This window comes from Maniola jurtina, chromosome 4 (genome assembly GCF_905333055.1).
Source record: "Maniola jurtina chromosome 4, ilManJurt1.1, whole genome shotgun sequence".
In the NCBI taxonomy this organism is placed as follows: domain Eukaryota; kingdom Metazoa; phylum Arthropoda; class Insecta; order Lepidoptera; family Nymphalidae; genus Maniola; species Maniola jurtina.
In genome coordinates this window covers 13,080,859-13,095,349 of record NC_060032.1, presented here as the reverse complement: position 1 = coordinate 13,095,349, position 14,491 = coordinate 13,080,859, and the positions used below count along the sequence as shown (strand labels likewise).

The 14,491-nt window shown below is 39.1% G+C and overlaps 2 protein-coding genes across 2 annotated transcripts; both read left to right on the top strand.

Moving 5' to 3' along the window:
* Positions 1 to 849: 849 nt before the first annotated feature.
* Positions 850 to 4,815, top strand: LOC123864728 (zinc metalloproteinase nas-4-like). The gene is made up of 6 exons (XM_045905350.1): positions 850 to 967; positions 1,788 to 2,006; positions 2,650 to 2,759; positions 3,137 to 3,335; positions 3,841 to 3,977; positions 4,567 to 4,815. The coding sequence occupies exons 1-6, from the start codon at positions 850 to 852 to the stop codon at positions 4,813 to 4,815; spliced, it is 1,032 nt and encodes a 343-aa protein (XP_045761306.1).
* Positions 4,816 to 11,768: 6,953 nt separating this feature from the next.
* On the top strand, positions 11,769 to 13,866 carry LOC123864727 (low choriolytic enzyme-like). The gene is made up of 3 exons (XM_045905349.1): positions 11,769 to 11,829; positions 12,472 to 12,608; positions 13,534 to 13,866. Exons 1-3 carry the CDS (start codon positions 11,769 to 11,771, stop codon positions 13,864 to 13,866), a joined length of 531 nt encoding a protein of 176 aa, XP_045761305.1.
* Positions 13,867 to 14,491: the final 625 nt, after the last annotated feature.

The window sequence follows — 14,491 nt, the reverse complement described above, 5'->3', positions numbered from 1 at the left end:
TCTATCTCCATTCTAAATTTCAGCCCAATCCGTTCAGTAGTTTTTGCGTGAAGAAGTAACAAATATACACACATACACACACACGCACACACACACACACATACAAACTTTCTCCTTTATAATATTAGTGTGATGTGATTAAATTGAAGTATCTATAATTTATGATTTCGAAATACTGACTTCCTAGCTTATTACGCGTAGGTAGGTAAATAAAATAAGTAGGGGTAGGTACTAATCCGTTTGTTTGTATGTTTGTGTAGTCGGAATAATTTTCGAAACGGCTAAACCGATTGTCAGGGGACTTTAGCGTACAAGTAGAGAACTGTGCAAGGTGCGATCTGGTTTTAACCCAGGAGTAAAAAATTAAGGTTTACGACAATTTAATAACTCAAAATTTAAAAAACCCCGACACAAAAACCTCTATAACAAAACTAGAATACAGCTGATAACTTTCAAACGGCTGAACCGATTTTCTTCGATTATAGCTAAGAACACTCGATCAAGCCACCTTTCAAACAAAAAAAACTAAATTAAAATCGGTTCATTCGTTTAGGAGCTACGATGTCACAGACAGATACACAGATAGACACGTCAAACTTATATGACCCCACTTTTTGGGTCGGGGGTTAAAAACATTAATCTTCGCGCACGAAGTCACGAGCAAAAGTATATTTTATAATCTGGTGCAACAACATTCAAACTATCTACTTAATCCAAAATCTTTTCCAATTAGCTCTCTATCTTTAATTGATTACATTTCAAGGTATCTATTTTTCTATCTATTCTAATTATTCATGAGATTTTGGTAGGTATAAAAGCAGTCATTAAAAGGTATTGGGAAAAGCTAAAATGTTGCGGACAGGGTTACTGCTCTGCCTTATCGGCTTTGCTAGCAGCGGGCCCCCTGTATCGAAGACCAGGGATCAAATCCAAGCATTCAGAGAGGCTTTGGAAAAGAGCAGAATTGGTAAGTCTCCACATAATAAAAGGAAAAGTCCTGATCCATTGACTGACTTCTCAAACCCTTGGACCAAAATAGCTGAAAATTTGAACATTACTTTTGTAATAATATAGCCCCGAAAGAGTTTTAGATTTGCCATTACACAAATTTAATTACATTGTGTAAAACACTCTTTTTAAGTTGAGGTTGTTATAGAATTAATGAATCCATACTAATATGTCTGTCTGTCGGTCTGCTACCTTTTCACGGCCCAACCGCTGAACCGATTTTAATGCTATTTGGTAAAAACTTGGGGTACATCTCGGGGAAGGACATAGGCTACTTTTTATCCAGAAAAATTGAAGAGTTCCTACAGGATTTAGAAAAACCGAAATCCACGCTGGGGAAGTCGCGGGCATCCTCTAGTTCCTTATAAGTTGCGAGGAAGCAACCGGCTGAGCTAGTTGTCTACATTATGATGGCGCAGCTGTATTGTTACATATTGTCACTTTTTATGATTTGAAAAGAGTAACTGCTTAGTTTCTTGCCGGCTCTTCTCAGTAGAATATGCATACCAAACTGGTGCAGTGGTAGAGCCACAGACGTAGCATGAGAGACACTAGCAACGAATTGCCCTACATAAAATAAATTAGATTTGTTGGTTGATATGGCCATCAAGTATTGACGTCATTGATCTATAGGTAAAATAAACCAAGTACGGGCGGAGGATCTATCGATTATTGTTATTTCTTTATCTAGAATCAAACTGATTAACGTGTAAATATCTAGATCTCACAGTCATTATATGTAGCTGTTAAGTTAATCACAAAAGCCTGAATTTTCACAGATGATGGAGTTCGGTTAGATTCTCGTATCCTAGCCAGCCCGAAAGCTAATATCTGGGAGAACAGTGGCAAGTACCAAGGTGATATCGTCCTCGATGACGATCAGATCGAGGCGCTAGTGGCGGATTATGCTGGTACGACTGACAGAGCCGCATACGTCAGGCCCAATACAAGATGGCCAGGGAATGTACTGATCTACGAATTCGGGCATAATGAATTTAGTAAGTTAATTATAGTACCTACCTTTTATAGCAGTCGTTTCTCCCGTTATAGTTCCCTGGATGGAGTCATTCGTAGTCTCTTATCACGGCTAAAGTGGCTGCAGTATTTGAACCAAATGTTTTTGCTCGTTGCGATGCGATAGGAAGGACCAGACGGAATGACTCTCAAGAGAGAGTCTTGTCCAGTGGAAGCAAGGAAGGTTGCTTGTTATGCGATATGCCACGTATGTGAATACTCTGGCAGTGATGCCTCACGTACAGGCGAATGAATGAATGAATGAATTAATGGTTTATTCGTAAAATGAGGCGACATCCATGGCGGCGGCTAACTATGGCAGAAAAGGCCAAGAAACGCAAATCTGAAAATAACTTCATTATTAATTGTCTTTTGGAGTAGAAATCATGAATTTCGGGGCGAGGAAAAGGAGGAGCCTTTTCTGTTATTGGACAAGCCACTACCAGATTTGAACTTTACTTATTCCTGTCTGAATGTGAAAGTTATTTAATTTTAGATAGCTTTTGTTTGGAAAGGGGACTCGAATCCGAAACACGGATTCGAGTCCCCTTTCCAAATTCGTCCTTATAGAAAATATTACTTATGAGAATAGAAATAGGTCTGCAATAAGCTAATTATCCTGTTTAGATACTGCCGAGCAGAACCTAATATTGAGAGCTATGGGTTGGATCGAGCACTTCTCCTGCGTGAGGTTCCGGAGACGACAACCCCATGAACATAACTTTGTTTTAATTACTGTAAGTAATATTGTATCACAGCTTCATTACTATATGCTTAGCCATTGGGCTAAAGAGCCAACTCTTGAGTTACCTGACACGTGAATGAAAAACATTTGTCTTCTTTTGTGGTTTTAGTAATTTAGTATTTTTCAAACCCGCAATGTATAGCAAGCAAAACTCGAGTCGATGCCCTACCTACGACATGGCATTGACCCCCAGTGGCCTATTTACGAAACGTTCGTTGACCTCTAGCGTCAGTCAGATGTTTTATTTGCAAAATATTGTGAACTTTTAAAAAGTACAGGACATTATCACCTGTCTTCGTTTTTGCTAGCGTCCTGGTTACATTGGATCTCTTCACTCACATAATATTATGTCAATTTATTATTTTGTAGGGAAGGCAAACTGGATGTTACGCTCACGTAGGTTTCTCAAGTACCCGCGGCGCTCACACGTGTAACTTGGCCCGTCGTGGCTGCATGAACAACATGATCATCATCCACGAGCTGCTGCACAACCTCGGATTCTTCCACATGCAGTCCGCCTACGAGAGGTACAACTATGTACGCATCAACTGGAACAACATTATGAATGGTAAGTACAATACGGTATACATGGTGACCCTAGTATTGAAATAAAAAAAAATTGAATCCAGAAATTATTGTTTGGAAAAATTCGCGAACCAGTAGTAGGTACTTCACTACCTGGCCGCGCCGCGTCGCTCTTAGGGTGAGATCTATAGAGCGCGCTCTGCCTTTGCTTAAACTTAAGACAGAGTTAAAACGAGACAGAGCTATATCTCTCACATAAATCTGTCTCCTTTTAACTCAATCTTAATTCAGAGCAAAGTCAAAGTGCGCTTTATAGATTTCAGCCTTAGATCTCAGAATAGTGCGGTTGCATTGACGTAGGTAGGGTAGGTAGCTCACGAATAATATGACATCGCTCAGGTGGCCAGGTTTGCTCACATATCCACATCTATGTTTGCTTTTGACGATTCAAAAGAACTTGTAAAAGTGTAATTGAATAAAAATATTTTTAATTTGAATTTGAATTTGAACTTCTTCTAAAGCCTTTTACACTTTTATAAAATTTACAGGCGCGGCCCATAACTTCTACCGTCTCCAGCGCAATGAAGTCAACCTGTTAGGTCTTCCTTACGAGTACCAGAGCTGTATGCACTACAGCACTCACGCCTTTAGCAATAACGGACAACCAACTATTGTCGCTACACGGGTAAGTTAAAAAGCTGGGCTGGTTTTCGTACATATAAATTAATAGACGTTTATTTTTAACACTCGTAGGGTACCTACCTCAGAAGACTGACTTTTACCAATCGTGCATTCTTGACAGAGGCTGTTGTAGATGTATCCTATCGGCCTCTTTGTTTTTGGTCACATAGCCTCCTATTTACTTTTGTGATGGTTGGTTGGTGGACGACCTTTGTGGGAGCACACCAATGCAGTCACTAACTTTAATAAGAGTGAACCCACCCGATGCGTTGCGTTGGTGGTGCGGCGGTTGAGCGGTGCCGTTGCGTCATCCTGCATAGAAATCAGTACCAATCGCAATTGGTACTAGAGAGACAGGAGAGGTGGTGCGTTGCATCGCCGTACTTTTAGCCGTAGCGGCAACGCAGTGCCCGTGGGCACGCAACACTTATCCACAGCGGTGTGTGTGGTCGTGTGGTCTCAGTCTAACTATGCAGGCCCTCTAGGTCATTTTTCTTCCATCAATTGATCCTCCTGGAGATGTGTACGAAGAACTGCAACAACTCTCATAGAATCTTTCTTTTATGTGGTAGTTATGTATTCCAACATTTCAGAATTTTCCGGGAACCATGGGTCATATGGTGTACGTTACCCACTGGGACTGGGTGAGGCTTCGCAGACACTACAATTGCCCTGGGGCGTGGGATGAGAGGCAGATCCAGGAGGTGAAGGAAGAGGTGGACCGCACCCTGCCCCTGATGATGGCTGAGGCGTCGCAAACAGAAGATCTTGACCAGGATAACAACGACAGCGAAGTAAAGATTGTCGACCAGGATGAAGTAATCAACCAAGAAAAAAATTAAACAACTACGTTTCAAAAAAGATAAAATTAAAAATAATGTAATTTATTTTGAATTTTATTGAAATAAAAAAATTAAGAAATCTTATTTTGCATTTGAAGTGTAAATCATATCTTCAAAATAATAAAAAAATTGAAAGAGGACTATATTTTTCCCCTCGATTTATCTCCTTTTCCTTTAATTTTAAGGGCGCCGTTCCAAAATGGTAAAAATTGAACCCTTATGACTTTCTCCGTCCGTCTGTCTGTGTGTCATAGTCTATAATTAAAGCTATCCACATGAAATTTGTAATAGTGGTATATAATAGTGGTAGTAGTATATATATAATATGATAACATCATTGTAATAAAAAAAATCGTAAAATGTTTTTAGTTTAATTGAAAAATGGTCGCTGACTACATATTTATGGGCCTCATAAGAAAGCTCAGAGTCACTCAGCGAGCGATGGAGAGAGCTACCAGTATGTTTGGAGTTACTCTACGTGATCAAATCAGAAATGAGGAGAGTCGTAGGGCAAGGTCAACAGTAGTTTGTGTATACTTTACAGGAGAAAACCTAACCTAACTTTAGATTTTTGTACTTAGATTTTGTTCTGTACCACATTCGATGTTATCGTAAAATCCCAGAGGAAGAAGAAGGGCACCAAAATCTAAAGTTTGGTTAGGTTAGGTTAAAACAAAATATGCCCTCAGGTTCTATTGCGTAATATTATCTCACTAGAGAATGCCCGCGGCTTCGCCCGCGTGGTTTTCGGTTTTTTAAATCCCGTAGGAACTCTTTGATTTTCCGGGATAAAAAGTATCCTATGTCCTTCCCCTGGAAGTATTCCAAGTCTGTACCAAATTCCATTAAAATCGGTTCAGCGGCTGGGCCGTGAAAGCGTAGATAGCAGACAGACAGACAGACACACTTTCGCATTTATAATATTAGTATGGATGGATTATTATTAGATGCTCAGTATATTATGATATCACTAGATTTGTTTAGTGAAATAGTCTAATTGAGTTGTCGTTTTAACATCTGCCGGGTGTAAGCCATATTCCTCAGGGAGTTGACTAACTCTCGGCTTATGCCATTCGCTGCGACAGATACACCGATTCCTCCGATGTTTTTGAAGAGAGAAGACTGTACCCACACGTAGATGACATTGGGTTGAGGACATTGATGATTGGGTATTAAAATCCGTGCCTGAACTAACAGTAGGTATAACAGTAAAACACACTCTTTTGACTCTGTGACTATAATAATAATCTTCTACTTTTTATACACTTGCAAATGTATAGTGGCATTTGAAGTTGGTTTTTAGGGTTCCGTACCTCAAAAGGAAAAACAGAACCCTTATAGGATCACTCTGTTGTCTGTCTGTATGTCGGTCCGTCTGTCGCGTCTGTCAAGAAAACCTATAGGGTAGGTACTTCCCAAAAACCTAGATTCATAAAATTTGGCAGGTAGGTAGGTCTTATAGCATAAGTAAAGGAAACGATCCGAAAACCGTGAATTTATGGATACATCTTTAAAAAAATATTTAAATGTGTTTAAATTTTCAAAGTAAGATAACTATACGAAGTGGGGAATCATATGAAAGGGCTTTACCGGTATATACTAAACAGATATTTATTTATTTTCATGCATAATAGTTTTTAATTTATCGTGCAAAATGTCGGAAAAATTACCCGAGTACGGAACCCTTAGTGCGCGAGTCTGACTCGCACTTGGCCGGTTTTTTACATTGATGGAACAGAGGGAAGGTTCGGAAGGGGAATACCGAGTTCGTTTGGAAATCAATGAAACGAAATTTTGTAGACACGTGATGAAATATTCAATCTTTGTGTGGAGTGCCAAGGGAGTGCGCTGGAAATCGCGCGAGGGAAACTGCAATGTCTTCATTACCTATTGACTAACATAACAGCAAACTCAAAACGTACCTTAATATCTAATGATAACCACAAATTAATATCTTAATTAATTATAATAATCTCATTTGTCTATTTTATAATAATAATTTAAAATAATAGGTATATTTTATTATCTAACATTAATTATTTATTATTTAACTTTTCACCAACATCAATTACGATTAGCTCAATTATCCATATCACCCAAATATTAACCCTTAACTGCACACGCTTTAAAATATATTTAAACATTATTCCTTGGCCACCAAAACAGACGTTTAAATTTACTGAAAGAGTTTAGCCATTTGGAGATTTTGTCGTAGCGAGCATATTTTTTAATTCTGAAAATACGAGTGAACTCAGTAGCATCAGACGTGCTTTAAAAATAAGTAAGCAGAAGTCCCAGAAGCCAGTCCAATTGGTGCGGCGCGCTAAAATATTTTAGCGCGCCGCACCAATTGGACTGACTTGACTCTACGTAAAATCTGAAAACTCATGATCAGTAATTTGATAATGGATCTGGCTATTGATTTTATAAAATTTTATCTAAATAGGAAAAATTACCAGAAAAACTAACTGTATTTTATAATTTTTAAAATGAGAAAAAAACTCCCTGTGAAATACACTCTGACCTTTAGTTTCTCATTTAGTTTTTTTTTCAATTTTATTTTATTTAGTTTTTTTTTAATTTTAACAGAAATTCATGTCCCCATGGAGGGTTAATCCGATTAATTATTATTTTTGATACGTGCATTCTGTTTTATATAAAGGCAAATGTGGAAAACTTATCCAAAAATCCGAAATGAAGCGTGTGGGAGTGCTGTTCTTCTTCATCGGTCTTGCTGCTTGCGGTCCGCCCGTGACGAAGACCAGGGAAGAGATCTTCAAATTTAAGGAGGCTCTGGAACGTACCAGAGTAGGTAAGTATCTACGTATCTAAGTATTTATAGGCAGTGTTTCTAGTATGAGCAGCCGCCGAGTTTCTTGCTGGTTCTTCTCGGTAGGAAAGGCATTCCGAACCAGTGGTAGATGCTTTTGACTATTCAAAAGAACTTGTAAAAGTCTAATTGAATAAAAATATTTTGAATTTGAATTTAAATTTATGCCGATAATCACACTAATATTATAAAGGCGAAAGTTTGTATGTGTGTGTGTGTGTGTGTGTGTGTGTGTGTGTGTGTGTGTGTGTGTGTGTGTGTGTGTGTGTGTGTGTGTGTGTGTGTGTGTGTGTGTGTGTGTGTGTGTGTATGTTTGTTACTCCTTCACGTAAAAACTACCAGACGGATTTGGCTGAAATTTGGAATGGAGATAGATAGTATCCTGGATTAGCACATAGGCTACTTTTTATCCCGGAAAATCAAAGAGTTCCCACGGGATTTCAAAAAACATAAATCCACGCGGGCGAAGTCGCGGGCATCGGCTAGTGATAAATAATTTGATGCATGACGCGAATAGCCGTCGACAAAAAAGTAATTATCAATGATGATGATTCAACACCGTCAGTATCCCAACCCATCGCGTCGAATACGGTCTCCTCTCAGAGTGAGAAGGATTTAGGCCAAGTCAACCGAACAAGTACCTACGCATTGGCAGACTTCACACATCTTTGAGAACATTATAGACACTCAGCCATGCAGGTTTACTTTACTGTTAAAGCAAGTGATACTTAATTGCTTAAAAGTGAAACTAGCATATTTAACTCTGAAAAGTTAGAAGTGCGTACCAGTATCGACAGGATAGGAGCTATTCTAGTAGTATAGCTAGTAGCATAGCAATTTTACCGCGGATGGCATAGCTACTTTACCGCTAGTAGCATAGCTATTTTACCGCGGATGGCATAGCTGTTTTACCGCAGCTGCATAGCTAGTTTACTGCTAGTAGCATAGCTATTTACCGCTAGTATCACAGCCATTTTACCAACAGTAGGTTCATCACTGGAATAAAATAACATCAATTTGATTGCATAAGATTACTTAGGTCAATTAATGTGGTCCAAAACAAAATTCGAGCACCCCAACCACCAACTCCTGCAGTCTAGTCTGCCTACTCGTATGTATGTTATTTTTGAAGTTTATTGTAGTGCTCATAACGAAAAAGACATCTAAATAAGTCCAAGACATCTATATTCAAGTCCAAGTTATCGGCATACATTTTTTTAATAAAACTAATAAGCAACCATATTTTTTTAAGTTGAATGAGAAAAACCGGAAACGATAAACTACACACGATAGCTACGAATGTTTTAAGACCTAGTCAAGTCTAATCTAAAAGTCATAGTATTTTTAAATTAATAACAAAAGTAGCAGGATTCGAACCTGCATCTCGATTAGTAATTTCGGCACTAACGCTAAGTGAACAGTGGCCTACGGTCAAAGGCACTCTGGGTGCGATACCCAGGTACGAATCCTGCCAGTTCTTCAATTTTTTTAAAGGAAGTTTTTGTATTAGCTTATACCTACACTATCAGAATCAAATCAGCACCAATATAAACTTTTTTTCCAGATGATGGCGTTTTATTTAATTCCCATATGCTATCCAACCCTGACGCTAGTATTTGGGAAAACAGTGGAAAGTACCAAGGCGACGTACTCCTAGATGACTCGCAATTAGAAGGGCTGGTGGCGGACTACGCCGGCGTCAGTACTGATCCTGGCAACAATAGAAACGCTTTCATCGTTCCTAACACAAAATGGCCGGGAAACGTTATGATCTGGCAATTTGGGGCTAATGAATTTAGTAAGTTGTCAAAAGCAATAGATACAACACGTACAAACTAAGAATAGGAATTTTTCCGCCTCGTTATTGTGATGTCTTGCTTTATCGTACCTATACCTACCTACCTATCTATAATATTTTGATTCAATATCATTATCCTTATCATCACCAACCGGTAGTCGTCCACTCCTGCCCGGCTAGCATGGGCAGTAGATAAAAATTATATCCCCGATTATATCCACTGATTTCTATGACATCAGTGGATATAATCGGGGGATATAATATTTATCTACTGCCCATGCTAGCCGGGCTGTAGGTCTCTTGTGGGGCCACTCGCTTAGGTCTTCCGCCACCTAAATCGTCTGTCCACTCAGTATTGGAAGTTGGGACCCAACGTATATCGGGTTTTCAGACAATTATTGTGCCCTGCCATTATGCCATTGTTGTGTATTGTGATGCAATTGTGTCAAATGGAATCAGACTAAACTTATATGGTAGGAGGTTGCCACGACTCTCAAGACGTGATTTCTAATACCGAAAAAAATTAGACTTCCTATAGGAACTTAGACTTAAGATTTTGTACACCATTATTACCTGTTATCTCCGAAAGCCACCATGATCCAAACTTCATAGTCGCTGATCGTTCCTCTCTGTCTTAGAGACGCAGATAAACTTTCAGCTTTTATAAAATAAATAAGGTCTGGCACGCGCTGGCTCTCTCTGTATAACTAAGTACTGCTTAGATACTAGGTGTTTGATAAATCATAATGACAAAACAAATTTTTTGAACGCATCGACAGAGCGTTTATCAAATTGCACTATATATAGAAGTTTCAACGCATAACCGTCGGCCCAGCTGGCGCTACCGAGCACAACACTAGTTCGGTGGGAATTCCTATTTGGTAGGGTCGAGCACACAGACACAGCTCCCGTACACTCATAATTCTCTGCCACGGATATCAATCACGCTACGAGTTTCTCTATTTGGGCCTAATCTCAGCTTGCCGGGATGTTTTATGTACATTATCTAACACCTTGCATTTTCCCTTTAACTAGATGCTGCACAACAGCAGGCTATTTTGACAGCTATGAGTTGGATTGAGCACTTTTCCTGTGTCAGGTTCCGCAGACGAACCAATGAACGGGTCTTTGTTACGATTAGGGTAAGGAACAGCGACCAGCTAATCTAACTAAAGTTTTTGTAATATGCATAATATTGTATATCAAATCATTGAAAAGAGCAACCGCCGAGTTTCTTGCTGGTTCTTCTCGGTAGGAAAGGCATTCCGAACCAGTGGTAGATGCTTTTGACGATTCGAAAGAACTTGTAAAAGTCTAATTGAATAAAAACATTTTGAATTTGAATTTGAATTTGAATTTGTGATCCGGTGGTGTCTCAGTGTATAATTATCTATAGCTGCGTTTGTATAGGTGAATTTGTGAGGGATAGTGTATCTACTTTTTAGTTAACAAATCAATGGTAAGGAACGTATTGATGTTGCCCAGGTTCTATTTTTTCTATGGAGCTAGCTGCAGTGCTGGGAGTGGATATCTCTCGGCCGGATTTCTGGCAGGGTAGGGGTAATTTATGGTTAATTTTTTTAGAGGGACGCTTCTGCCGTGGCTGTTACCACCTTACTGGCAAAGCCTTTTCAACAAGCTCTTTAAGGAAAATGGATAGAATAAAAACTGCCGTACCAACAAACTTGAAGTAATTGTAATGAAAGTCTGCCTAATTTTTAACGAAAATAAGACTCCGAATACGTTTTATAAGTTTGTCAGACTCGTTAACTTGCAAAACCTTGATAATTTTACTTTATCCATACTAATATTATAAATGCGAAAGTGTGTCTATCGGTCTGTCCGTTTGCTACCTTTTCACGGCCCAACAGTTTAACCGATTTTGGTACAGAGTTATTTTATATCGCGGGGATGGTCATAGGCTACTTTTTATTGGTCAAATCTAGCCTAAAATCAAAGATCGAAAATCAAAGAGTTCCCACGGGATTCCTAAATACCCATCCGCTTAACCGATTTGCATGAAATTTGGAACTGAGGTAGCTTGCGTCCCTGCAATTAACATAGGCAACTTTTTATCCCGGAAAATCAAATAGTTCCCATGGGATCTTTAAAAACCGAAATCCACGCGGACGAAGTTGCGGGCAGCTTCTAGTAATTAAATATTTGTGCATTCAGGGCCAAGGAACTGGATGTTACGCACACGTGGGCTACTCCACCGTATGGCCTGACCGCATCAATAACCTGGCGCGCAACACCCCCGGCCGGGGCTGTCTCAACCACGTCGTCATCATCCACGAGCTGCTCCACAACCTGGGATTCCAGCACATGCACGAAACCTTCGAACGGAATAACTTCGTGCGCATCAATTGGAATAACATTGAACCGGGTAAGTTAATTTTTAGCGAAACGCACAAAAAATGATAGCCACTTGGGATAATGTAAGGATTCTAACGATAACCCATAGCCCCCCCCAACCTCCCTCTCCCCACCCTCCCGAGCAAGCAATACGCACCACCACACAAACCCTCCAGGATTTTGTGTACTGCTTTTTCTGCATATTTAGTAGTGGAAAGGCAGGCGTTGTGTATCGCTTGCTGTAATAAGATTTTAATTCTCACCAACGTTGACAGTATTTGAGAATCGAAACACTTTAGCGTTAAAGTGAAATGACCCTTAACACCCTTAAGTGAGTTTTAATGCTCAAGTTTGTACACATACTCACAGCCAACGCTCCAAGCGGAAACGTTGCGAAATTAAAATCAGTGGTATTGAATTTTTAACTTTAAATCAAGGGTATTTAGGTTCAATTTACTTTGACGTTATTTTGTTTCGACTGTCGAATACTATCAAAATTGGTGAGAGGTAAAATCTCATACTGAGGGTACAGACTATAGAAGTAGGCGTTACCTTGCGGAAGTCCACGATATAATACAAGTGCATGTTGTACCATACAGATTGGTCTGGTTTAGCAGATTATGGAAAAGTGCGCGAATACAACTCTAGCAAAACCTATGTTTATGTTCCACAGATTACTGGTACGCCTTTGAGCAATTCCCTCGCAACCAAGTCGACCTCCTGGGCCTGCCCTACGAGTACACCAGCAGTATGCACTACGGTGCCTTTGCTTTCAGCAAAAACCGACAGCCTAGCATGACTGCATTAAGGGTAAAAACCTTCTAAAATACAAATCAAAATTCAAAATACATAGGTACATATCAAAAATTTGGGGGCCGGCGACCCTAAAACTTTGAATATTCATAATTTGTAGGGTTCCGTACCTCAAAAGGCAAAACGGAACCCTTATAAGATCACTTTGTTGTGTGTCTGTCTGTCTGTCTGTCTGGCTGTCTGTCTGTCCGTCCGTCCATCCGTCGTGTCTGTCAAGAAAACCTATAGGGTACTTCCCGTTGACCTAGAATCATGAAATTTGGCAGGTAGGTAGGTCTTATAGCACAAGTAAAGGATTAAATCCGAAAACCGTGAATTTATGGTCAACCATTAAAAAAAATTACAATATGTTAAGATAACAATATCAAGTGGGGTATCGTAATATGAAAGGGCTTTACCTGTATATTCTAAAACAGATTTTTATTTATATTTATCTATACATATAATAAAATTGTAGAAAAGTGGTGTCTGTACAATGGAAATATATAAAAAAAAAGTAGCAGGCGTTGTTATTATATCGATGCCGAACCCGAAATTGTAATTCATTTTTTTTGTCTGTTTGTCTGTGTGTTTGTGCACGCTAATATCAGAAACGGCTTATTCGATTTAGATACGGTTTTCACTAATATATTGTAGTAAGCTTCACTTAAGATTTAGTGTTTATTTTATGTCAATCGGTTCATAAATAAAAAAGTTATGTCAATTTAAAGAATCACGGCGAACATTTTTAACGTATATGCTGCCCGAAAAGTCACTATTCCACGCGAACGAAGTCGCGGGCACAGCTAGTACATAATAGTTTTTGATTTATCGTGAAAAAGGTCGGAAAAAATACCCGAGTACTGAAACCTTGGTGCGCGAGTATGACTCGCACTTTGCCGGTTTCTTGTGCTTGTTTTATCGTACTTTGCATTTCTTCCAGAGTCACAATGGCGTCATGGGTCAGAGGGACCACGCAACCCACTGGGACTGGTTAAGGCTCCGCAGACACTACAACTGCCCTGGAGCATGGAACGAAAGAAACATACAGCGAATGAAGGAGGAAGTAGATCGCACCATACCTTTGATAAAGATGAATTTACCGGCGCCTAAAAAGGGACTTTTTACTGATGAGGATAACGCCTACGTCCAAGCTCTGGCTTCTAAAGTTAATGAAGATTCGGCTAGTGAAGATAACATGGTCAACGAAGATTTTATTGACCGGGAAACTGTTAACGAAAATGAAAATGTTGAAGAAGTTATTGTTGAAGAATAGGACAGTGAGAATTCATTGATAAATGATAATAATAAATTAAAGTTTTGGCTATTGTACTTTATTGTTTTATTGATAGGTACCTACCTAGTAGAAAAAAAATAATAATTAAACAATCTATTTCGAAAAACTATAGGTTTAGGTAAAAGGACCTAGGAAATAGGAAAATATAAGTATATATTATATAATTAGAGTAACTAAAAGACAATAGTGAATAGACACCTTCATAGCAAGCGCGCTGTAAAAAATGAGTTTGCAAATTATTTTTAGCTGATATATTTATTGTCCCGTTCAGTACTATTTCATTCATGTAGTAAGCAATAAATTCAATTGAATCTGCGCCTCGTTTTTAACTGGAGATTTCAAAGAGTGGAAATTTGTCCTGACAGGATTTACGGCGACAGGCGGCGTCTACATGATACGAGCACTTCAAAGCAAGCGATAGTATGACTGTGAATTTTGACGAATTAATTTAATTTTGTGTGGTTTGGATGGATAATATTTTTTTTTAAAGAATATTAGCCATGTTAATATTCCCCTTCCCTCTCCAACTAAGCGTCAGGCTTGTGCTAGGAGTTAGGTACGACAATAGTGCAACGGGCGGGGTTTGAACCGTCAACCTTGCGGT

Excerpts from the sequence above, each read along its gene's own strand:
- LOC123864728 (XM_045905350.1), top strand. The coding sequence starts at position 850 with ATGTTGCGGACAGGGTTACTGCTCTGCCTTATCGGCTTTGCTAGCAGC. Across the intron at positions 968-1,787 it reads TTTGGAAAAGAGCAGAATTG|ATGATGGAGTTCGGTTAGAT; the intron begins GTAAGTCTCCAC and ends GAATTTTCACAG. Across the intron at positions 3,336-3,840 it reads CTGGAACAACATTATGAATG|GCGCGGCCCATAACTTCTAC; the intron begins GTAAGTACAATA and ends TAAAATTTACAG.
- LOC123864727 (XM_045905349.1), top strand. The coding sequence starts at position 11,769 with ATGCACGAAACCTTCGAACGGAATAACTTCGTGCGCATCAATTGGAAT. Across the intron at positions 11,830-12,471 it reads TTGGAATAACATTGAACCGG|ATTACTGGTACGCCTTTGAG; the intron begins GTAAGTTAATTT and ends TATGTTCCACAG. Across the intron at positions 12,609-13,533 it reads CTAGCATGACTGCATTAAGG|AGTCACAATGGCGTCATGGG; the intron begins GTAAAAACCTTC and ends CATTTCTTCCAG.